This window comes from Acanthaster planci, linkage group LG07 (assembly GCF_054643075.1).
Source record: "Acanthaster planci isolate LZ-2023a linkage group LG07, COTS_SCS, whole genome shotgun sequence".
Classification (NCBI taxonomy): domain Eukaryota; kingdom Metazoa; phylum Echinodermata; class Asteroidea; order Valvatida; family Acanthasteridae; genus Acanthaster; species Acanthaster planci.
In genome coordinates, this window is record NC_141783.1 from 11,350,301 (window position 1) to 11,375,996 (window position 25,696).

The following is a 25,696-nucleotide window of genomic DNA, read 5'->3' on the forward strand; positions in this document are numbered from 1 at the left end:
AATCCGATTCGACGCCATAACTGTGGTGGCGCTGCACTCACACGCACATCAGCTTGACGCGAACGTGCATTGGCTAATCACTATCGACATCCTATTGGTCAAAGAAGCGTGGAACCCGCGCGTACCACCTGTCCACGAGCGTTGCACCACCGCAGTAATGGCTTCTAATGTTGGTTATCCGTGACAATAATATTAGAGGGCGCACTAAATTGTTGACTAGCCATTACCGACTTGAAATCAAGTCTACTGCAAGGGGCAAAATGGCGTCCATTGATGAAACTGAAACGCTCGAAACGTTGCTGAGTAAGTTCTGTGTTTTGGTGTATTTTCTTGTTTTGATAAATGATTGATTAAGTTCAGTGAATCAGTCTTTTATGTGTCACAAATGCTGCATTTTTTTCTTCATACGGTGCTGTGGTCACTAGACGTAGACGTCATCATGTAGTAACGTTAGTGGGCGTGTTGAAATTGGTCATTCAGTTCAATCGGGTCATGACATGTACATTTTACCTTTACCAGTTTCGCTATTTATTATAAATTCATCCTTTCTGTTTTATTGATCCCTGTTTTGGAGGAGGGACTATTCATTTATGGGGATCCATTACCGTAAGCACCCTGTTCTTATTATAAGGGAACAAACTCTTCTTTTTGGAAATAACTTTACTTAGGCCTACCTATCTAAACAAGTTGTTGGTGATGTCCTCTTTCTTATCAGAAAGAAAAGAGAACAGGGCTTTTGGTTTTGAGAGAAATTTTGGGGTAAAACGGCAGCGTACGTGACTGCCCCGAAGAGAGCTGTGAATGACAAATAAGGCAATGTGCATGTAGTCTTGTTTCTTGAACTGGATGGAGATTTGTTTTGATGAATCCAAAAAGCCTGAGTTGGGAAACTAGACGAAAAACAAAATTTTTTTGTTTTGGGGATTTTTAAGTCTCGCAATCTGTCACTGCTACACAGCACAGCATAATTTCGCACGTCCTGCCCGATGGGTGTTTCCAGGTCACAGCAGCAGCCAAGACGAGCATGGTTGAACCAAGATGCGGAGAAAGTGTGGTGATTGGTGGGCTTGATGCATGCACTAGTCTGATTAACAGGAATGGCATGAACAGAGTGGCAGTCGGCAGGTGGAATGAAAAATTGATGAGCAAAAATTTCTTTCTTTTTTTTCAAAAATCTTTTTATTTTCAAATATGCTCTGTCTCATGCTCTGAAACATGGTTATCCCACTTTTTAGGAGGTATACATGTAAATTAAGCAGACTTGCTGACGGGAAAATAATTTGATTTAATAGCTTTCTTACACCTGATAACCATTTCACCAAACCACGTAAACCTTCTTGGCTCAAAGTCACACGGAGTATGACGGAGTAGTGACTTTTACTTCTCGAAGTAGCTGCAACTAAACTGAACAGCAAAAGAAACTTGCCCCTTCTGTCAAAGGCCATACATAATAATTCACTCCATAGTTTTGTACACAGGTATGCTGCAATACCCCTTAATAATAACATGCCCAAAAGCAAGTGATTATCTTTATAACAAAGAAGAAATTGACATGCACAGCAACTTGGTTACTAAATCAAAAGTCATAGAATGTAACAGAATGAGCCTTAAGTTTTACGCAGAAATCAATGTCACAGGACGAAACAAAGAAGTCACAATCATTACTTTTTAATAATGTGTATGCATAGTCAGTAAGGATGGCATCCCTATACAGAAACCACTCATGCACATCATTTTGACAAAACAGGTGTTCACTTTGTCATTGGACTTGATCTTGAACTTTACATGTATTTCCCTTGAAAAAAATCCTCCAAGGGTGTGAATCTCCCTTCAGAGAAAAGAAAATTTGTATAGAAAGGAATAAACAAAATGAAGAAGGAAAAAAAAAGGAAAACAATCCTATGATGAGTGGGCATGATCCTTGCATGTCTGGATTGCAGAAGAGCGTGAATGCCAATTGCACCATCACAGTACATGTACATGATGATATAGGAAATTAAAACTTCACGGATTAGTAATGACAATTGTGCAGTGCTGTGACTTTAGAATTTGGAAGTTACACGTACATTACGGTTATCGTGATAAATGCCATATTGTAGAAAATTTACCATGAGAAATCTTTATTTGGTTTCATGATGATACAGAGACATACATGTCCATGTATACAAACTTAGCCCCAGACGAGATATGGAGGTAGTCCAGTAGACTGGCCCTAGTCTGGGGATGGTACTTACAGGTGCATGAAGTCATTGGACACTCTTACATATGTACATGTTAAGTTCAGAGCTTATGCAACTCCCAGCTTCCCCAAAAATCTTCAAGTTCCTACCCACAGATTACATAAACAGTTGTACACGTACATATAGGCAGTTGATGCATGTATTAGACTGCCAGTTGGTATGGATTTGTTTTTGCTTTCTTGGCAACTGAATATATGTATTTTGCTGTGAGTTATTTATTATTTCTGCAACAAATCTTTGGTTCCATGATTACAGTACTTAGACATGCACATACATGTACATGTATAGTACATTTACATGTACTTATTTATTGTAAGTAAATACATACATGTGTTCACAAGATAGAAAAAGAGACCTGGTACATGTACAGTTTCGGATTTTGTGTTCTTTTAAAAGAAAATCCTCCTGAGCCTTAGATCATGAACAGAAAGGTTAAATATTCTAGAATTTAACATGAAGTTTGATTTGAAATATGAAATTACAGGAAGATATTGGTTTTTTTTGGGGGGGGTTAAAAATGGAAACTTGCCCACCTGGCCCAGCCAGGATGTGATCCTGAGACCGTGTCAGGAAAACTCGACACTTAACTCAGTTTTGCATAAAATTTGTGTTTGCCTTCATACCTAGAATAAACGGCCTTGAACCAGTGCTTTGCAGACTACGTGTGTCTCTGACAATTTTTCAGACTTTCATTGTGTTTATTGTACACTTCAAATATCCTTCATAATGAAGCCTATTTTACCTCAATTTATTTTTCCCCCTAGACAAAGCAACCAGTCCCATGAACAGAGATGAGGACTGGGAATATATCATGAATTTCTGTGACCGTGTAAACGTGGAACTGGAAGGGTGAGTTGGTCAGATTATTTTTGAAAATAAACACTAAGCATGGGGTTTTGAATTACACAGAATGGAAGTCTGAAGGCAAGTGAGTTTCTCGTCTGTGTAGCAAGGAAGCAGGTACCTGTAGCATAGTTCTGTATTTCAGTTGCATACCAACTGGATAGATACGTTGTCTTTTCAATAATTGAATTCTTCACAACTTCCTCGGCACATTTGCCTATTTTGGTTTTTCAGTTCTGTAGTCAAAAAAATGGGAGTTGAACAACATACTACATGTAGCTTGACAGTGTACATGTACTACATGTAACTTTTCAGTGTGCCAAACTTACATGTATGGGGACCTTATCCTGTCTTCATTCAATTTCTCTCCAGGCCGGAGATAGCATGCCGACTGCTCAGTCACAAGATACAGTCACCCCAGGAGCGAGAAGCATTACAGGTGAGAGCCCTCCAGTTTGTTCATTTTGTACATGGCAGACTGTGGCAAGTTGCGAGGTGGAGCTGTGGTCTGGGGGTGCCTCAGTGTCTCTCATTACGCTCAGAGTATGTGTTCCGTGTAGGAACATGAATATTTATTTTTGTGTCTTGTGTCTATCATACCAGTACTTTGTGTACTTGTTCATCCCTGCCTGGCACTGGCAGCATTGAGCATGCATTGCCAGTTTCTGTTGGAATGTACATTATACAGTCTTCACTTGTGCTGCGGGCACTGAATGGTTCCAGTTAATGGTCCATCAGCCTTCCTTCTTTTGCCAGTGACAGGCACTTACAGTCAGAACAGATAGAGTCAACCCACTGTTCCTCGAAACCTCCATACCCTTGTGAAAACTGCAGCAAAACAGTCATGACAGTGTACATGCAGTGCCTCATATTGTATTAGTGTGTTTGTGTTTGCATCCAGGCATTGACTGTTGTTGAAGCGTGTGTGAAAAACTGTGGGGAGCCCTTTCATAAGCAGGTGGGGAAGTTCCGCTTCCTGAATGAGATGATTAAATTAGTGTCGCCAAAGGTGAGTGGAAAAACCTGATAATTATTATGTGGGTGTCACAGGGCAGGAGGGCAATTGAGGCCTTTCCCCACCCCCCCCTCAAAAAGAGAAAGAAAGAAAAGAAAAATGAAAGAAATAAACCGGAAGGAGGAAGTGGGGATGAAAATCACCTACTTGCTTGAATATACCTTATGATTGATAGTACATGTACTCCACTTTGTTTGCTGCCATTCCTCCACCCTGGATATAGTCCTAACGATGCCCATGTGTGAACGGACTGAGTGAAGGGACACCTTGGCATTGCGCTTCAGGTGCAACAACACAGAATGTTGTGTTTCAATGACTGTCTGTACATGTACATGTGTATCAAAGGTGGTTTGCTATCTTATGAATTATGGCAAAGGAGGTAATACTAATATAAAAGGTAAACTGGAAGCTTCGGATGGAATAAAGATCATTTACTTCATCAGGAGACATTGTTGGCCAATTATGTATCAACCTATGATATTGTAAATGTCAATGCTAAATAGATATTCAACATTCTCTTCAGGTTGTGAACCAGTTAATGTCTGGTTTCTTCCCTGAAAATGCTGTAGGGGGCGGGGTTTCTTCACAAATTATTTCTGGCACCTGTAAAATATGTAGGGATCAGAGGCACACATCTTGAGTTTAGGCATCAGCATTTTCATTTTTTTCCCCCGAGTAAAAATTTTGGCGCATGTCCAGACGTCAACCAGTTTGCATATAAAGGGTCCATATTGTACATACATGTATATAGGCATCACCTGGGCAGTGTGTGTTTTTTTGCAATTGTTTGGATACAAAGAAGTTGTTAGTTTGGATTTTGTGACCTTACATGTATATCTCTTGTCAGTGTGGTTTCGTTCCCTAGCAAATCGGCTTACTTTAAAAAAGGAGGTCTAATACCCTCAGCTCTTTTGTGTATGGTATGGGCTCCCCATCTCAATTGTAATTACTCAAGAAATGTATTTCCGGATTATTGTGGGGTTTTTTTTTGGGGGGGGGAAAGGGGTTTCCACTCAGCAGCAGTGTCCGAGTGTGGGTTCATTTTCTGTGCTTTGACCGAACCAGGCATGACGCATTAATATGTCAACCGCGGAAATAAAAAGGAATTTTTAAATAAGTGTACACGTCCTCTGTGTTTACATATCATCCGGCAACAAGTGGTTAAGTAATTTGGCTCATTGCAAGCCTGTTTCACTGCCATAAAAAAACATGTACCCAGTGACCTTTCAATTAAGATATAAATGAACTGTTTCTGAAGATTTGTTTGTGACCTGTTCACATTTCTCCATCCCCTTGTTCCCTTGATCTACATGTACTTGTGTCTTAATATGTCAGATGGGAAAAATGTCTGAAAAATAAAGTTTTGGAAACTTCAAAATCTAAATTTTTCTGACTGCCCCCTGCACGTGTTCAAGTCAGACCTTGCTTGTGAATTATAGGCAGGGCACATGGCCAGTTTTCAGCTAAAAATCTACAGTTCCCTCACCCCTAAAAAAGAAGTGCTGCTTACACTATTAACCGTAAGCCCAAAAGCTGTGCTTACAATACAGTAGTAGAGAATCGTGCTGTTGCTTAAGCACTGTTTCATAGCATAGATGTGGTTTCGTGTATGCATGTATAGACTTCTGTTGTTACATGTCATGTACATGTACAGTATCACCGCTTTGAATAGTTTTCCCCTGCTGGGGTAAGCTTGCTTTTACCTCACTTCCTGCTCAATTGTCTCCGCAGAGTAGGCAGAACCTGTTATCACAAAATCATCTGTTTCTGAAACAAGCATGCAGTGTTTCTTCGGATCAGCTGGTTTCCTCGTTTTTTTTTTTGAAGTCTTGTAAAGATTAGAATTCCTCGTGTTTTTTGGCCAAAGTTCAAGTTGCATGCCTGCTGCATTTACATGTACGTGTAAGCAGTGCATTGAAATTGGGCCTACATGTAGGTGTCTAGTTGTGGCATTCACCAGATTTCCCAAAAGCAGCACACACAGCATATATAAGAAGTGATACATGTACCTCCATTTTTTTGGGGGGGGGAGGCTGTTTATTGTATACTAGGTACCTGTAGCCCCCTAACTTTCAGCCTAAGAATCCCTGTGTCATCTCAAACCACCCTATCTGTTCCCCAACCCCCTGTCACTTACCCCAGCACTGTGTGGATTATAAATTCATCTGAGAGAGTGTGTAGAATTGTGATGGTTTGATGTCATTTGATTGTTGTAGTATCTTGGCACGAAATCACCAGAGTCAGTCAAGAAGAAGGTGATCGAGATGATGTACAGTTGGCAGGCTGGCTTGCCCCAAGAACCCAAGATTATTGAAGCTTACCAGATGCTGAAGAAACAAGGTCAGACAATGTTTGAAGCAATTTTTCAAAAGATGTCCCATTTAGATCTTGCATAATGGTAAGCCAGTGGGACATTTTGGAGGATTCCATGGGGTTCAGGAGGGTATATCCCAACAACTACACATATTTCATGGCATGGGGATCAGTGCGCTGTGGATTATGCGAAGAGGTACATGTAGATATTGGAGGATTCAAGAAAATATCTGGTAAGTATACCAAGGGATTTGGGAGTTAATATTTCAAAAGTATATGTGTGGGAATTGGTCAGGTCAAAATTGGCATATTCTTAACTGGACAATGTATGATTTTTACACGGAATGCTTATACAAAATAAATGCCTCATCAAAAAATTTGACAGTTTTAGACTCATACCAAACTTCATGGAATTTTTTTTGTGTGGAGAAACTTTGCCATTTCAATTGCTCCAGTGAATATTCATCACAATCAGGGGTATTGTAACAGTCTAAGACTGAGTGATATTGTATCCTCCCTCAGGCTTAGTAAAGGAGGACCCTGTCTATATGGATAAGCAGTACTTACCACCTCCACCCCCTAGGCCCAAGAATGCAGCCTTTGAAGATGAAGAAAAATCTAAGGTTTGTAGCACTTTTCATTGATTCATTCCATTGACATGTTGTCCAGATGTTAAATATACTTGAACATGTATTAAACCTGGCACCAGCCATGGGCATTGACTTTTGCTTGACAGCATCTGGTCTTTACATCATCCTCAGGTTTTGTAGTGTACACGTAGTTTTACAGCTGACTTCTCCAAAGTGTGTTGCCCTCTCTTGGTGAAGCATGGTACATGTATATACTGTGGCACTGGTACATGTACTGGTATGTGTATACATCCACTTTCAAATTTGGACTAAATCCTAACATCGTTATTCTTCTGTTTGACTGAGGTACTTATTGATAAGGCTAAGCATGAGCAGTTTCTGCAGTAGTGTGCTGGGTCGCATTTGTCAATAGAGCCAACTGCTCTCTAGTACATGTACATGTATTGTATGTAGAGTTTGCATGATGCTGTATTGGTTCTATTTGTCCATCCTTTTTACCTACATGTACTCCGCAACTAGCCTCTTAAGGGCCAGCTTGTAAATCCGACAGCTCATAGGTCTGCGCCTCAGAAGTCCAGAAAATGGGTTTTAAAAAGTCCATAAGTCTGATGCCTATAAAGTCTGATGATTCTTTATTAGTTTATTTTGGCCCATAGATCTGACGCCTCGAAAATCCGACACCTTGTTGGACCTTTGAGGTGTCGGAACTATGAGGCTGAAAACAAAAATTGCCCATAAATTCAATGCCTTATTAGTCAGATGCCTCGTAAGTCTGAAAATGCAGACTTACGAGGCGTCGGACTTATGAGGCGTCAGACTTACGATATGCAACTGCCTCTAAGATTTCATTTGTACTATTTGCCTTAAAATAGATAACTGCTGTGGTATTCTGATACCTACGTCCTCCAAATTACTCTGTTGAATTTTTGGGTATTGGAGTATTGCTTTCTTGATTATACTCCTTGCAAAATGTTTCGTCATATTCAGCCGACTGTTAAAAATTCTGTGAAAGAACAGAGGCTGGAATGGAGCCTGCCTCTCTTTTGATTCCATTACTCTAGTTATAGTCACTGATGTTTCAACAGGTTCAAATGCTCAACAACTAAATCCCTTCTGAGGTACATGTATACACACAGGCTAGTCACCAACAGTCCAAACATATCCATAGTAAGGACCTTGACTATTCTCATTCAAGCAGCGGAGTGAGTGATGAGACAAACCTTGAGTAATGCTATTCTTTTCTCATTATACATTGCCCTATTGTAACATGAACCATCACAGCCAGTCAGCCCTGCATTTCATGTAGGCACAGTCTTTCAACCGGTTAGAACCAGAGTAGTGTACAAAAAATTTATATTCACAAGTGTAAGATGGGGCTGAAATTTTCCAACCGTTTCCCAAGCCTCCAACGGCGGTTATACATGCCCTTTGCCCAGTTTGTTTTTTTATACATACGCCACACTTGGGAAGTCTGTGGAGATGGTCTGTGTGCTGAGCTTGAACAGGATTTGTTTTGTTTTGTTTGTTATTTTGTTTTAATGGCGCTTCAGCAACTCAGGCTATTTGTGCCCACAACTGTACGTTTATTCATACACTTTATCAATCAGCATCACAGTACGGAGTTAGGAAGAAGGTCCAATTTTAGACGCAGGAGGAAACCGGAGTACCCGGAGAAAACCTGCGAGAGCGAGCATGGACTGGAAACCAAATGCACTTAACGCTTGGGCCAAGCCGGGACTCGAACCCGGGCCTCATTGGTGCAAAGCGAGGAAAGAACCGCTACGCTAACCCGTTCCCTTGCTTGAACGGGATTGCTTTATCGACTTGTTTTGTAGCAAATTTTGCTGCATGGTTTGTGTTTAGAGCATTGAATATAGTGAGGAGCCAGTGTAAAATACCATACAAATATTGTACAAATTTATACCTTTAGGAGTCAGTTTGTGTGGGATTTTGCCCTATTTGTAAAGTTTACCAATGTACATATACATGTACATATATCTTGCCTTTTTTGCAAGTCAGTTGATGGACCAGAAGAACAGCTTTATCTAATATACCACCTAAGAGTGGAAAAGTTCATTCATTGGGAATGTTCTTCTCAACACACTTCCCAGCTCCTGGCCAGACTACTTAAGAGCAAGCATCCGGAGGACCTCCAGGCGGCCAACCGCCTCATCAAGAACATGGTCAAGGAGGACGAGAAGAAGACGGAGAAGCTCTCGCGGAGGATGAATGAGCTGGAGAGCTGCAATAACAACGTCAAGCTGCTGACAGAAATGATGGAGCACTACCAGCCTGGAGTGACCAGTGAACAGGAGATGGAACTCATGAAAGTGGGTTGATGCTCAGGAGCTACTGAATGATGAGGGCTATTAACTTGCTATTCCCTGCACAGAGAAGCTTTGATGTGTTCTGGGGGCAGACATTTTGAATTTATCAGTCAGTTTGTAGAACAAAGTGCAGTGAGATGAAGTTAATGGTGTACTCTAAAAGACAGTGCAGTACATTTGCCAATAAAATTTGATTAAGTTTTTGTGGTTGGGACACATTAAACAGCCCGAGTAAACTTCATCTGATGGACAGTGGGCACGCCTTGGCATTGTTTGCACTGAGCAAAACTAAACTTTCAGTTACTGACTCTGCATTTACATGCAGCTTTTTTGTACATTAGCTTGTTGATAAATTGTTCTAGAATGCAGATATGATTTGCAAATATCCGTAAATAAGTTTTAGAGAATTTCCAGTTTTCCATATATTTTTGCAAACACATTGCTACCCCATCAGGCTTCACTTTGCAAAGTGAATACTTCTCTCGTAATTTGAAGAGCACCTCTAAGGAAAACATATTTTTCTCCGATTTTATCTGTTCAAATAATATGGAGGCATCCAAATTGAACGCAATGTCTTCAGAGTTCAACTATAACAAGCTAAAAATGGATTTTTTTCTATTCGTGCCAAGGTGTGAATTCTGAATGTAGTTTGCGTCATTCAGAGAAAACAAGGGGAACCCTTGCCCTGCGTTCGTAGTGGATAAATTCTTGTGCATGCCAAACGATGACTACAAGCATTTTTGACACTGCGTTCGATTTGGATGCTTCCAAATTTGAACAGATAAAATCAGAGAAAACATGTTTTCCCTAGAGGTGCACTTGAATAAACCTCTGTTGTTCAGTGGTTGATAGTCATCTAAACTACCTGAGTCATCGGCGCGAAAAGGTTTTGAATGTAAAGTATGTGGGTACAGTTACATGTTACTGGAGATGGTATGTTTTGTTCTCAGAACGCTGTCTGTCTGCGTGGCACACACCGCATTCATGTGTAGGTTCATTTCCACTTTGCATGGGGCAAACTGAGCACATGACACCAATATTTGGTTGTCCTTTTGAATGTATCAGGCACCCAGTTGAAATGGTCCCCATTATCCATCTGTTTTTCTTTGTAAGTGGGGGAGGGGTACCATACTACACAGAGTGGATTACCCTTGAACCTTGCAGGTTAAACCTATGCTGTCCGAACTTCTGCTCTGTGCCAGAACCAAACAGCATTTGCCTTTGTAATTTACTTTCAAGAGGCCACCAGTGAAGTTCCCGGTACAGAAACAGTGGCAGGGTTCTACCTGTATCTCCATTAAACCTGCAAAATCTTTCGCAACTTCCTGGCCACAAGTGTCATATAAAAAAATCTGGATTAGCAGTGCCTTTGTACCGACTGAAGCCACCGGTGGCCATTTTATTGTGCCGAATACAAATGTGATGGATGGCTCGCTTGCCATTGTAACTATTGACTATTAACAAATTAATTTGGTTAACAAAAATAGGCAAGCCTTTGTATTACCTTTGTATTCGGCACAGTAAGATGGCCACCAGTGGCTTTAGTGACCTTGCTGGGAGTTACAGGTCCAAGGCCAAATTTCATGGCACTGCTTACTGCAAGGGAAAAATCGGCGCTTACTGTAGCTGAAAATTCTGTGCTTACGGCGAATGTATTTCACGGGTTAGCAAGGAATTTTGGCTTGTGCACATGGATACACCCCGTAACTAAGGATTCTCTGCTTAAAAGGTTAGCGCAGAGTTTTCGTGCTCTTGCCGTTAGCTCAGAAAGGACATTGTAAGTACAGAATTCTGTGGTAAGAAGCACCATGAAATTGGGCCCAGATTTTATGAAGTCCGTGTTCTAGGCTGATTTCAAAGAATCTGGGAGGCTTCAGGTCAAGTTCCGTCCATAAGAGCAGCCAGAGTCAGCGTATTACTTTGATGGATTCTGCAGTGTGCATTTGCCCTGTCTTTTCAGTGACAGCTAGTACACATGTTATGTCAGTGATTGTTGTTGATTCCAGGAACTGTACATTGCCTGTGAGAAGATGCGACCCAACCTGTTTCGATTGGCCAGCGACACAGAGGACAAGGATGATGGTATAGGTAAGCCACCACTCTGATCTTTGAAGTTTTCTCATACTCAAGTGACAGTTGCTAGAAAATGAGAAACAAAAGTTATTAAGTAATGTCACGATGGTGTTATTGAAGTGACCAAGGGCTTTTTAAAGGGTTTGAAAGACTGTACTATGTATTTCTTCTCTATAAAATGCTCGGTGTCCTGTAGCAGTTGATGCCGCAAAAATTAGGCATGGAAACACAGCTTGAAAGTGAATATTTACATATGTTGAAATAATGCTGGTCATCTACAAATTCATGAATATGAGTCAGTGCCATGACACAGGATTTCAGATATGTCTTTGTTTCATGATCTGTCTAAGTCTATCTGGCCAATAACAGTCATTTTCTTCTTCACCTTTCACCCTCTAGCTGACGTCTTACAGACTAACGATGCTGTGGTCAAGGTGATGGAGATGTACAAGGAGAAGATAGGCTTGGACAGTCTGGACCAGCCCTCCTCCCCTTCACCCGTCAACAGTGTTCCCTCAGCGCCTTTGGCCAAAACATCCAATCAGGAAGGTAAAGAGGGGACCCCACACAGGGCATACTTGTATGTGTATTTCCACAGTTTGTTTGTTCTGCAGCCATCAGGTATGCCAATTTGACCAAGCTGTAAGTTTCAGACAGTTGCTAAGTGCCGGGAATATTTGCTCAGCAACGAACTGTCACCAGCCAAAACTTCACGTGAAGTATCTCAATTGTTACTGTTTCCCTGGATATCGTTGCTCCATACTCGGATGTACTGAGCAATGACGCGTTACTTTGCCCATTTATGTACAAGATGTTGTCTGCAGATGGCATGGCTTCATGCATGAACAAACCTTTTTTTTCTCACAAGTAACAAGTTTCCTTTTGGTGAGGCTCTGTGTGCGTATGGCATAGGCCCACCATTTACTTTGCAAATCTGTTAGATATCTCTCTGGGCGCTGGGTGTAGCCAGTGATATCTGGGTGTCACTCCACTTCTCTGTTTTGACTGTCATACAAATTGCACAGTCCTTGAACATAAACACACCTGCTACTATTGAGCCTGCAGACAGTATGGTCTTGCCTGCTTTTCACGACCTGGCAAAACAGCCGTTCATTTCCCCCCCCCAAAAAAACAATCCCCCCATTTAACCTTACGCATTACGCATCACAAGTCTCTGCAATCCAGTTTGTTTTCCCGGCAATAGACAAAGACATGCCTCCATAAAAATACAATTTTGCCACCGTCAGTTCAGTTAAGCCCTTGAAAAAAGCATCATGGTACAAATGATCTGTTGAAACAGTCGTTTCATAGAACACGTAAGCCCATTGTTGACCTTGAGCCATGAAATCTCATCTACCAGGTAGCAAATGATATTTGCTCAGTCTGTAGTCACATGAATTCGAGTACTCCATTGAGGCATCATTCTTTCTGCATTAATGAGTTTGGAATGATTAGCAAACATAGGATATAACAAACTGAAAAGAATTCTCTCTATGGAAATTGCTGCATTATTCACAATGTGTAAGGGAATTGACTTATATCATAAAGGAAGGACACAGGAGGAGTTGGCACTTCAAAGTGTTCCATGATGGTCACCGCTGAGTCAGACGAACAATACAAAACATGCCAAAAATGCCTGATTACTGCCTGCATCTTAGCTGGACAAGCGGGGCCAGTAATATCCTAACAACACTTGTAGTTTTTGCTTGAAATTGAATACAAATTCTTCTTGTGACCAGGAAATAGAGAAGAATCCCTGATATTAGACCTACTTTAGCCATTGTAAATAAACTTTTAACATTTTGATACACTGCTCCGTTATCCGTGCAAAGTTTGTAATGTAAAGTTTGTTATTCTCCTCCGTCTCAATACATCAGTGTTCTAAGACTTTGTACGAATCTGGCTATTAAGACTGGCCAACAAAATGTTGACTTGTACTAGAAAACAAAATTCATATGGAACAAAATGTGCCATTTCCTCACAGGGAGTGATTGTGAAATCTCGTAAAATATGTTTTTGTACAAATGCCATAATAAAAATGACTCAATCAAAACACACAATTTTGTAAACAACCGGGCTAGTTATTCCCAAAATAACTCCAGAAAAAATGCTCATTAAGGGCAATGACTGCACATTTAGATTTAGGGCACACAGCATAATGTAAGCAACTGCGCAAGCATTAAATTTGATGTTGTCATGAGAGCCTACCAAGCACCAACAAATGCATGAAAAGTCAATTTCCTATACCTCAGTGCACAAAGTTTTAAGGATGTAGATTACCAGTGACAAATTGCGGCGGCGATCATAGGGTAAAAAGGGGATTTGTGGATGGGTGCGTAGCAAGCATTTACTGCACTCTGGCTTTGGACTTACCGGGCGTGCCAGAAAGCGGTAATTGGCCCGATGTTACAGCCAGGGCAGTTCAAACTCCTGTGTCCTTCCTCTATGCTTATATACATGTAGGTACTCTCATGCCCAAGGCCTGCGAAATGGTGAAAAAATGCGAAGTCAGCTGAATCAATTTTGAGGCAGTTGTAACAAACATTCTACTTCTCAATGACTTGGGGGGCAGGAGTTGGTTTGCCAGATTTGGGATTATACTTTGTGAGGTTATATTGTCACTACTGATATTCAGCTTGTTTTTTTACACCACAACCATGTTCCGGCTGCACAGATTCATTGCTTGACCTGAGCGGTCTGGACCCAGCACCCCCAGCCGTCAATAATGCCAGCGACAGCCTGGCGGCATTTGCTCCATACTCACCGCCTTCATCCCCCAGAGTAGCAGCTGGGGTGGCCCCAACAACTCAACCCTCCAGCACGCAACTCCTGCAGGATCAACTCTCATCTCTTGGTAAGACCGGCACACTCAGACCGGTTTCCTGAGATGGACAAATCTTGGTTGTTTTATTTTTCAAGATTGTTCTAGATTCCAGGAATTTTTGCCCCCAAAATTGTGGATTTATGTGATTTAATATCACAGGTTTTGTTGTTGTAAGTTTTAGATTCTCGCAATCGCATCCAATTGTGAGAGAACTCGTGACTTGCTAGCTTTAAGCAGCCATGCTGTTGTCATTGTTGCAACCCACGTGCTGGCTGTTGATTGGATGTCTTTTCATCCCACATTTCATCTCTGTCTTGCCCTCTTCTTTTAAAGTTTTACAGAGTTTGTAATACTTCAGAATGGTCCAGTCATTCCTTTTTAAACAGGCAGCTGTTCCACTTATAACAAGTCATTCCCTTTGGAGTCCTGCCTTAAAATGGTCTGTGCACAAGGCGGACTGTTGGGAAAAAGCTGGAATGTTTGTGTAGAATGTTAGTGTGAACAGGAACGTTCCCAATATTTGAAAAACGTGTTTTTACCACGAGGTCTTTCAAAGCAGGAAATGTTCGCTGAAATATTGTGAGCAACTTGCACCTTCCATTATCACTCATTTTTACCCGTTTAGGCCTTCCTATTCCTTAATTACACTCCTCTTACACATTAGGTCGGCGTAAGTTACATGTTATATCAAATCACCCACAAAACTGTCTTCAGTTCATTTCATTATTCAAATTTTTATTTTTAAGCTGCCCAAGCAACGTTTTTGCCATGGCTCGTTCCCCACTGCATATGCACAATTTCGGTAGTGTGAGCCACAAGTTTTACTGCCGGCAGGACTATCTAAGCGGAGCGCCACCATCGGTTGGCGCGGAGCGTACCAGAAAATTTTTGGAATCTAAAAGCCCCCAGATGGCCGGAAACAGCACTTTCTGGGTGTTTTCAGCTGTGCATACACAGCCTAGAATTAGGGATCTCATGTCTGAAATTTCTGAAATTTAATAAAAAAATTGAAAATTTGTAATTTTGGTCAACTAGGATGAGGTGATAATTTTAGACGGGCAATTGAATTAGAAAAAAAGAGTAGAAATAAATATTGATTTTATTCTGTAAATCCCTGAAATATTGAATTAATTTCTATCTCTATGATGCCCATAATTTTTCATTGCTATTCAAATCATTTTTCATTTTTTTTTGTGTGTTGAAAATAAGGCGAAACATGCAAAATCTTGGCGGAATATTTTCCTTATTTTCTTTGTACGAAAGTTTGTACAGTATGCATATGGGATAACGACATTCATAAATGTGTGCATGGATTTTCTGAACAGTCATTTTAAAGTCTACATGAACATAATGTAGATTGGCCATTTGCTTTTCTGACACATCTGGCCATGTGTCACGTGCATACTGAGCGTGTGTATCTTGCCATATGGAACTCGTTTACGGAAAAGGCAAAATAATGCTGTTACTTTTGAATAAAAAAATTGCGGAGTTAATATTTTCACCGTGGGATAAACAACAATTAACGAATGTGGTGCAATCGTTGGTTTAAAAAACGATTGCAGTGATCGTTTTATGCAACATCGAGCAGAAAATACATGCACCGAATGTTGCTAACCGTGGTCGGCGCGGCGAAAAACAGTCACGGTCGATTGTCAGTTTTGCAAGTACATGTAAAATTGTTTTTCTGCCAGATTTTTAAGTGTTTAAACGAAGTGTGAATGGGGTCATTTGCAATTTTGTCGTTCTGAAAGTTAAGCCAAATTTTCTTTTCAAGTTGTGGAACTGGGTAAAATGCGGAACTGGACAAACAACGCTGTACATCATGGAGAGGGGGTGTTCCGATCTTCGCGCACTGAGATCGTTGCATATGCAAGCCTATGTGTGGCCTTCCAACCAATGGAAAGATTCGTTACGCACTATGTACACGTGCATTGCGCGTAACAAAGCCTCCTATTGGTTCATGTTAATATTTGGTCCAGATATGTTGCATATGCACGTACGTGGGTGCGCAGACGATATGCATGGCAGTGCAAAGTGAAATTTACGAAGAAATTTTACGGTTTCTTCACGATCTTCATATCTTCATGATCGATCCCTCGACCAAGATGCTATTTTATTTGGGTTCTTATCGGGAATACGTGCCGGTCGGAAAAGTTGATTTGGCAGATTGTGGCGGTCGGCAATTCTGCGTGCCGGTCGGGCCCAACCGGCGCCGACCGGCAGCGGCAGATCCCTGATAAGTAATTTTCTCGGCCAAAAATGGGTTTACTGGATTAAAAAATTGTGCATGTCCTAATTGCTTGTAATTAATTCCAAAGCTTAGCATTCACAAATGACCTATTGCTGTTTCCAAGTTAATCACAGCCCTTAGACAAGGCTATGGAATTCTGTACGTTGAGTTTTGTTGATTTCAGATTTTGCAGGTCCAGTGTCCATTTCGTATTGAATATCATTTTACATGTACAAGCTGTGTTGAAACCAATTTTATCACAATAGATCAATATACATGTATATTTACTATTCAGCAATTTTCTTTAACTGTACCTAAGGCCAATATTTGGACGAAGTGTGCAGAACCACAGTGGTCAACTTGTAGTTCACACCCCACAAAAAGATCTTATTTTTTGAACATTTCCCGACCTCTTGCACGTATCCAGGTTTTCCAAACAGTACCACCGGTCAGCCGTTGGCGCAGTCCACGCAGGGCTTCACAAGGACCTCTGTGACCCAGAGGACAAGCCCAATTGCCTTGGAGAGTATGCTGGGGCCAGTGCCAACCTCCGGCATGCCCAACTACAGTATCCAACAGCAGCAAGCAGTGAGTTCTCAAATTCTCTGGGTCCCAGTTCCCCATTGAAGACATGTTCTTTCAAAAAAAATTGCTTCCAGTGGTGTTCAGCTTTGATTGCCTGTCATCTGTTCATTAAATATGTCTACCCATTTACGCCTACCTACTTGCGTCTGTGGACTTACTGCATGATCTGAAGAGGTTCTGTGTTGTGTGATCTGCCCATATAAGCTAAATATGAGGGCAGCTTGCCATTACTGAAACCAAGAGCACTTTATATTAAAGTAAGGTGGCTATTAAACTGTAATTATCGGTAATCTAACACAAGCTACTTTATGATGACTGGACTTAGTCTAGGCAACCCTTTCGACCTGTCTTCCAAGGTTGATTGCAGTTATTAGTACATGGGCCAATTTCAGAGTACTGCAGAGCACTGAAAATACAAAAGAAAAAGAACTCGGTTACCAGCCAAAGTACATGTATCATGGAAAATGTATTACATGACACTGTTTCTCTGCTCTTGTTTTGGTTAACACAATAATGTGGTAGGCAATGCCTTCTGCTACAGTAGGCTGTGAAATTGGATGCGTATCTTTGATCAATTAGGCTGGATCTTGAGATGCCATGATGAGTTCTGGGTTGCAACGTAGAAGTCATCGCCAAAATCAATTTACTTGTGTCTCGTTGAATTCCTTCATTTTTTTATCTGGGCCCGACTTATATGTGATGAGATGTTATCCAAATCACTGAAAAGAGAGAGAACTGACTCAAATAGACTTAAACACTATGATACCACACTTTGTTTACCTGTTTACTGTGGAGGTGAGCAAAATTTGACACAATTACGTCACAGGTCTGATTGTACAAACACAACCCTGGATGTCTGAAAAAGTTTGTTGTTGGCAAGCCTCTTATTTTGTGCTATATTTTTAGGGTCCCTCAGTTTTTGATCTCAAACAGCCAAGCAACCCCCTGCAGCCAAGAATGGGTGCACCCGTCATGGCTGCACCCACCGCAGCCGGCGCTGCCAGCATGGTGGTCCGCCCCAATCAGCCCATAGGAACCATGGGTGGTACCATTCAACCTGCAGGGATCCACCCCACCACCAACCAGCCTGCGGTCAGGCTGCCGCCATACAACAGAACGCACAGTGCGGGTGGAGCTGTGCTACCGCAAGGAGGGGGAGGAAGTGGCATGGCTCACTCTCCTTTTGCCGATTTGGAGAGTCTCGGGAAGAGCATGGTGAAACAGCAGATGAACGGAGTCAAACAGCCTTCAGTTAGGTACAAAGCCTGTCTATTCAGTTTAAAATCATCCTATGTGTTCAGTATTACCTTAATTCTGTAAAAACCCTCAGAATCCACCTGTAGCTTTTTTGGGATTTTGGAGGATTCAGGAATGTACATCGCAGTCCTCCCTAGTCCTCAATTCTCCAACAGGTGTTTAATGCCAACTGAAAAGTAAGTGCAAACAATGTGCCATTGGTTACAGCGCAGGTGAGTTTGGAGTTTTTGGGAAGGTTTCAAGAAATTTTCCAAGGTGTTTATTGGGCTGTTATTATAGTTACATTACATTCAACAACAGAGTAGTACACTGACAGCTATAAGTTCAGTTATTTCCAAGGTGTTTCCAGTGTGAACACATCCAATTTAAAACAGATCATTTTCTGTCAATACCTGTTAAAAGACAGCATTACATGAACATAACGTATGGTTCTGTAATAGGTAATGCTTTCTGTGGGTTGCATGGATGAGAAAGGAAAAGACCTTGTTAAGCATAGTAGTTACTTGCCAGATCTGTTGTGTAGTATTGGGAGGTTTGGAAAAAAAATTCCTTTCATTTGGCAGCACACAGCAGCCCGTCACCACCCCACAACCAGCAGGCCAGCAGCAGCCGCAGCCAGCAGGACCACAGCTCTCAAGCCTGACGCCACCCACCCAACAGGCATTGACAACCACGCAGTCGATCACACAGCCAATGACATCACCCCCAGCCCAATCCCCAGCACAACCCATTCTCCCAACACAGACAACAGCACTCCCTGCCCCGACACAATCCACTGTGCAGGGGACATCCCAACCCACAGTGCAAGGGACGGTTCCACCAGTTGTGGCTACGTCTCCCCCAGCTACAGTTCTCTCACTAGCCGATGTCTTTGTGCCATTGGAAACAGTTCAACCCGGTGAGTGGTTCATAGGTTGGGCTTCCCTTTCAATGGCATGCTTGCTCCACATGGTTATCGCAAGTGTAATCAGCCCAGCATGACAGATATAGTACGCTGTATAATCTTGTCGGCAAGATGATAGGTTATAATTTGAGGATAGTGATTTTTATCTTGACATTTCTCAGAATGCACAGCAGGCCACCATTGCTGTACTGTGACAGATAAGTGTTCATGCATGCACTGTCAGATTCAATTGCAGTCTACGAGAACACAGAACGTAATGCTGAGTACAAGCAAGAAGTCTATAGGCATTGTTTTTTCTAACCCAAGAAAGACCTTTCAACAGTTTTGAGCAGAAGCAATACAAACCTTACTCCCTGTGGGCCAAGATGTTGTGGTTCTGCTCAAGTGTTTAGCACTTGTGCAGGTGCATATCTTGTAACTAAGAATCATGAGTGGAATTGGTACGGCAGTTCAATGTTTCAGTAAAGTTTAATTGATTAACTATGAGCATGTCATTCTGCAAATAGCAGAGCTGTGAAAATAAACCCTTCACTTGTCTCATGATTACCTATTTCCAACTCGGAGATCTACACTCAAAAGTCTTCAAGTCAATTTGAATGCTTTCTGTAGCTGTGGGAAACATCGGTTATGAAGTGTTATGTTGGTGTTTTGGGGGGAGGATTGGTTTATGTTTTATAATCAGTTCAAAATAATTAGTAATTTCCACATGTTATTCTGAAAAAGACATTGCTCTTTTTGTAACCTTGTGTCTTTCACTTTGCAGGTACTATTCCGCCAATTACGGCCTATGAGAAGAACTTTATGAAAACCGTGTTTCATTTTGCTAAGAATGCCCCAAGAGCAGACATAACAGTCCTGGTTGTCTCAACGATGAGCACAAATCCTTCAGCTGTGAAAAATGTTGTATTCCAAGCAGCGGTACCAAAGGTACAGGAAATTTGTCATATGACATTGTCTACTTCTGTTAGAAATTGTCAGGAAAATTCTGTTTCAAGCCTTTTTTGTCCTTATGTTGGCCTTCACACTCTTTCCCTGCTTCACCATTTACCTTTTCTGTTGTCCTGTCAATGCAAGGTTTTCCAGCTTGATGAAACCGAAAGATTGCTACAAGTGTTTGCATTCTATAAAAGCTACCTGTAAATCACAATTGTTGTACACTTTGGGGCAAGAGTGGCTTCCATACCTCGGCCCATGTTCGGTATAAGAGTGTGTTTCTTATGTTTAGGAGGATTTCTTTTCCCAGTTGGCAAAGTGAAATTACCATGGACTGGTTCATGGCACAGTTTTTCCATGTTTGAAGTAACATTAATAGATAGATCAGCCATGCCCACGGTATGTTATTTGTGAAAGCTGTACTTGTTACTTTTTAAAACAAAAATAGTGGGCTTAGATGACTGTTACCCTGGAGACAACTGGTCAATTTTGAGTTTAAATTTTCACGTTTTATGTTTGCCAGACAAGGTGACTTTCTGTTAGCTTCTTGTATGCTTGGATGTTGAATTCTGTTAAAGATGTTGACCAAAAACCGAACACATTAAGAGTCTCCTGAAAAGGGCAAAATTCTGACATTTGATTTGGAATAGCATTGTGTGCCAAATCCTCGAACCCTGCTGGTCCAACTGTCCACTCCTGTTCCCACTTTCAGACGATGCGAGTCAAGCTGCAGCCTCCCTCAGCCACAGACCTGCCTGCGTTCAACCCAATCCTTCCTCCGGCGGCCATCACCCAAGTCATGTTGATAGCCAATCCGCAGAAGGTAAGCTGTGCAAAGCCACGGTGATGAGGGATCATTCCCTGGGAATGAACATCTGTTGATTCATTTCAGTATATCCACCAGTCCACTGTGCACACTCAAAATAATATGTATTTTCAATCATTTGAGACTGTCAGTTCCCATCGCCCGTACCATATGAGGCTCACACACTGAACGTGTTTACAGATTTCATCCGCTTTGTTGTATAAATGATCTTGCCTTTTTGAACTGTAAGACGCCTCATTCACGGTGACATGCTTCATGATAAGCCTGCTTCTCAAATCAGAAGAAAATTGGGTACAATGTATATTAAATAAATGCAGACATTAGAATGCAAAATCATGAAGATTTCTGAAAAGTGGTCTTCGTCAATAAACCCATCTAAACTGTTCATAATAAAGGCTTTAAGAGTTAGTGCAGTTATACCTGAATGCAACATATTAGGGGTTACCAGGGAAGAATCGTCAGTTCTGTAAGCTAATTCATCCCTGATACTACCGCTTAAAAAGGGGCACGGCAAGTTTTGCCTTGACTTTGTATAAAAAAAGTAGGGCACCAAGGCAGTTTTCAGAACTATCAAAGGGCTTTAAGGCAATAGTACAATTATTGCATAGGGCACAAGGTAATTTTCAAATTTCCCCAATGGCTTTAAGGCAATAGTATAATTATTGCATAGGGCAGCAAGGCAATTATGCTTAATGGGACATTGTTGAAAATAAAGATGGCTTACCCGAGAAATGTATCCAGTTTGCTGCATTTTGTTGCAGCTGCACTGAGTTGGACCTTTTTTTAATTTTTGAGCCACCCTACGTAAGGCATCTTGAACTTGAAGTTGGAGCATGACACTTTTAATCTGACAGGGCATTTGGTGGGCTGGCAACAGTGCAGTGGTCTAGGTACAGACTTGAACCTAATCACATCACGTGCAATAGTTTAGTCAAACCATGCCATGCTGGTCGTGCACGGAAATGCTATTGAAAATGACAATTTGAGTTCATGCAGACACCAGTGAAAGTTAGCAACTGACCAGTACTGCGCACTGTCTCTAGTGAATCACTTACGCGTGTAGCTGTGTAACTTACATAATAGGGACTACACGTGTGGATTTACAGTCATCACCGTACATACGTTTTGACATCGCAGAATGAAAATAAGCTTTCTAAAAATACAGCGTTGCCTGCCAGCCGCCGGCCTTGTCAGGACTCGTGGGTATGATGGCAGCGCTCTGGAAAGGTACGGCAAGTCGTTGCTGTGAAAATGGGCATTTTTGAAAGGCATCACGCCAGTAGCTGAGGTCATCGACGACAATTGCCGTCGATGCTGCTAATTCATTGAATATTTCATTTTTTGGTATGTACTGTTCACAATATCCAGTGGTATGAAATAAACAAGAAAATAGACGTGACATACGAAAAATAAATGAACAAGTGTATTTAAGCTGCTGTGCACTGTAAGTTTCTTGCTCTTACAAAGTTGCGGTGCTGCATTTTTCAAAGTGAGAAAAGGGAAGCCCACTCAGCCGGAAATTTCCAACCATCAGTATTACTATCCAAATGTTGATGGCAAAAAGTTCAAAGAAATTTTTGATATTTTTCGGAATTTTTCACGTGTCAGCAGGCGATACCAGAGATTTAAATTGAAAGAGAACATTCTGATTCATCAGGTCTGGGAACCGGACTATAATTTCTGCAGAGAAGTTGGCCATAACCACTGATTGGCAACTATTAAAGGATACACTTACAGGTGCCTGCGGTATGAGAATGATTCCTCACAGTATATAAAATAATGAACCACAAAGATATGTGCCTGCACCAAACAGTTTTGTAGATCAGGCTCCGCATGATAACATGAAGAACGAAATAAAGTGGATGTATGATCTGCAACTGTTTGAGTAATGTAAAGCACAGAGTGGACATTGATATCAAGAAGGCCACTACAATAAAACGTACCCCGATATTTTATTACAATTTAACACATTACTCTCGAAGACCATAAATTTTATTCCCCTAAAGTCTGAAATAAGCACATCCTTGAAGGATTATCAAGCCACATAATACATGAATAAACTAAATAATAAATAAAGTAAAGTACATGAATTTAGGAATCGTTTGCAATACTAAAGAAAGATCTTTAGGTTATTTTGTAGTTGTTCTGTTGGAATTTAAATTTAGTTTTTTTAAATTTCTCAAAAGTTTTATAGAAATTACACTTAATTATAATTGGAGATTTTAGTATATGACTGATTAAAGAATATGTTTAATGTATCATCATTCAAAGCAGACTGGATAATTTGACAAGTTCTGATAAATGTTTTGAATGAGATGGAAACTTGAAAGAATGTTGGTTCTTGTAATTTGTAGATTTTTTGATGCCATAGTGTCATAGAATTTACCTCAGAGTGTGATGCAGTCACCACAAAGCCCAGTTTCCCTATGTGTGGTGCGGATGACTACATACATATTTAGGAAATGGAATGACATCAACTGAAAATGAATATTGTTACTTTTCCCACCAGGAAAAGGTTCGACTCAAGTTCAAGATACAGTACACAATCGATGACCAAGTGACGACGGACGTTGGTGAGGTTGAGAAATTCCCAGTTTAACAGTTATTTTTTATACAGAATTGGCTGTATAGCTCACAAGTTGTTTTTGTTTTGTTTTTTCCTTTTTTTTGAGTAAAAAAAGACGAAATTTTGTGATTTAGTTTGTAATGTTTTGGAATCTTGGGCAATATTGAGGAAGGTTACTAAGATTTATTAGAAAAGGAATCGACAGTCGAATATCTCCCTGTAAAACAGAGCTCGAACATTCTTTGTACAAACTGTTTACATGAGTATGCTATAATAAAGTTTCACAGTGTAGTTGTAGGTCTCACCAGAGTGAACTATCTTGTTCACTGCCCCTCACGAACTGGTGTGTAGAGAGTACATGCCAAATATGTGTTAGACCATGTGTCGAGCTATCCCATAAATGCTATTTTGCTAACTATTTCTTTACTGTTGCATCTTACCAAAGAAACGAGTACATCTGGCCATGTGATTTTTATCCCTAAAATACAAATTATGTAAAACTGGAGTGGATGTATATAGACTCCGTTACCAGTTGCAAATATCGCCAGCCTCTTTCAGCAACTCTTGTTTTTCAATTTCTTTTAAAGTGTTTTCCCTCCTTTTTCTCTTTTGAAATCCATTAAGTTGAAATTCACTTTTAACTTACAACAGAAGTATACTTCCTCTTACCTCGGAAGTTAACTTCTCTTACCCACAGAAGTAATTTTGGGAACAGCTGCAGAATCCGTAATATCGGATTGGAAAAAGAAAATCGTACAGAGTAGTTTCATCCAAAAGCTGTCCAAAAATTGCCAGGAATTCCTCGAATTGTAACACATTAGAATAGAAGCAGTTTCTATGTCACTAGGTTGGGCACAGATTACTCCCCATACATGTAACACCTTTGCACAAATGAACCCGCTCATTTGCCCCTCTCTCCAAATTGAACGTAAAGCAATAAACTGCTCCGATGTTTAGCGTTTTCTACCTTGCTTGTACCATCTTGTCAGGGTGACACCTAGCATGTGCACAGGAGGAAATACATGTTCCTATAAATGTGTTGCGCATACCGGCAAAAGCTATGATGGTTGCCTTGCTCAGCAGTAATTCTCCATTATTAACTGGATTGTACAGTGGTTTGTGGCTGCATTCTGTTTTAAAAAGTTCTGTTGCAGAAAATATGTAGGATATGTTCTACTTTAAACATAATATAAACCTTTTCTGAATATTGTAAATATATGGGAATTGTTATACATGCATTTTGTAATCCTCTCCAAGTTTATCATGTCCTGTTGAAAATGAATTTTACTCAAAGGAAGTTTTTGAATTTCTGATTACCACAAAATAACAAATGGTCTAAAATTTTATTCCATTTTTCGAAACAACTTACCTGTGTAAATGCTCTCATTTAACCCAAAGCATGGTTACATAACATATTAAACGGTAACCTAAAACGTTCGCTTTGCTTGATATGCGCCTTGCAGCTTAGTTGTACATTTTAATTTTATTAATTATTATTTACCTGTTTTGTTTTATTCTTTGCTGATCTTTTCATAATAAAACTACTGTATACGTTGGGTAAGGGCAAACCCGTTATACATAATTAACATCTCCCCAACGCAAAAATACATCTTGATAATAGTTCGCGGTACCCGCTGCTTCATTTGACTCAGACCGGCCAGCCGACCCCGGCAAGCTTGGTGGTCGAGTGGTTAAGACATCTGCACTAGTAAGCAGGAGGTCGTTGGTTCGAGTCCCACCCGAGTAAGCTTGTGAGGTTTTTTTTACGCAAGCTCTCGGACAAGCACTGAGCATACAGTGCTTGTAAATATATGTTGGGTAAGGGCAAACCCGTTATATATAATTAACATCTCCCCAACGCAAAAATACATCTTGATAAAACTACTGTAATTTGCAACAAAACAAATGTTAAAGAGCATCTTGTAAAAAGGAGTAAATAAAAGCATATTCACATTCAAAACGTTCGTTCATGTGCTTTCATTTTTATGAGGTTTTCAAAGTTCGAATTTCCCTGTCTGATTGCTGGTGCTTGTTATTCAGGCTGAAGGGCTGTAGTTGAGTGGAGGTTGAGACTCAGTATAAACAGACGGGCAACCTTTGACCTCACATTGAACTATCCAAAAGTCATTTTCCCCAGAGGCGCACACAACAGTGCCCTTTGAAGTGTGGA

General features: G+C 40.8%; 1 protein-coding gene across 1 annotated transcript; it reads left to right on the top strand.

The window, feature by feature from the left end:
* Window positions 1–180: 180 nt before the first annotated feature.
* Window positions 181–25,486, top strand: LOC110973655 (ADP-ribosylation factor-binding protein GGA1-like). Its single transcript, XM_022224643.2, has 16 exons — window positions 181–303; window positions 3,005–3,089; window positions 3,456–3,522; window positions 3,985–4,092; window positions 6,315–6,438; window positions 6,934–7,034; window positions 9,113–9,331; window positions 11,335–11,416; window positions 11,801–11,950; window positions 14,076–14,255; window positions 16,883–17,043; window positions 17,947–18,296; window positions 18,861–19,195; window positions 19,965–20,128; window positions 20,847–20,957; window positions 23,470–25,486. Exons 1-16 carry the CDS (start codon window positions 261–263, stop codon window positions 23,557–23,559), a joined length of 2,370 nt encoding a protein of 789 aa, XP_022080335.1. The 5' UTR covers window positions 181–260; the 3' UTR covers window positions 23,560–25,486.
* Window positions 25,487–25,696: the final 210 nt, after the last annotated feature.

Coding starts and splice junctions, on each gene's coding strand:
- LOC110973655 (XM_022224643.2), top strand. CDS start 261: ATGGCGTCCATTGATGAAACTGAAACGCTCGAAACGTTGCTGA. Junction 9,332..11,334: donor AGGAGATGGAACTCATGAAA/GTGGGTTGATGC, acceptor TGTTGATTCCAG/GAACTGTACATTGCCTGTGA. Junction 20,129..20,846: donor TCCAAGCAGCGGTACCAAAG/GTACAGGAAATT, acceptor TCCCACTTTCAG/ACGATGCGAGTCAAGCTGCA.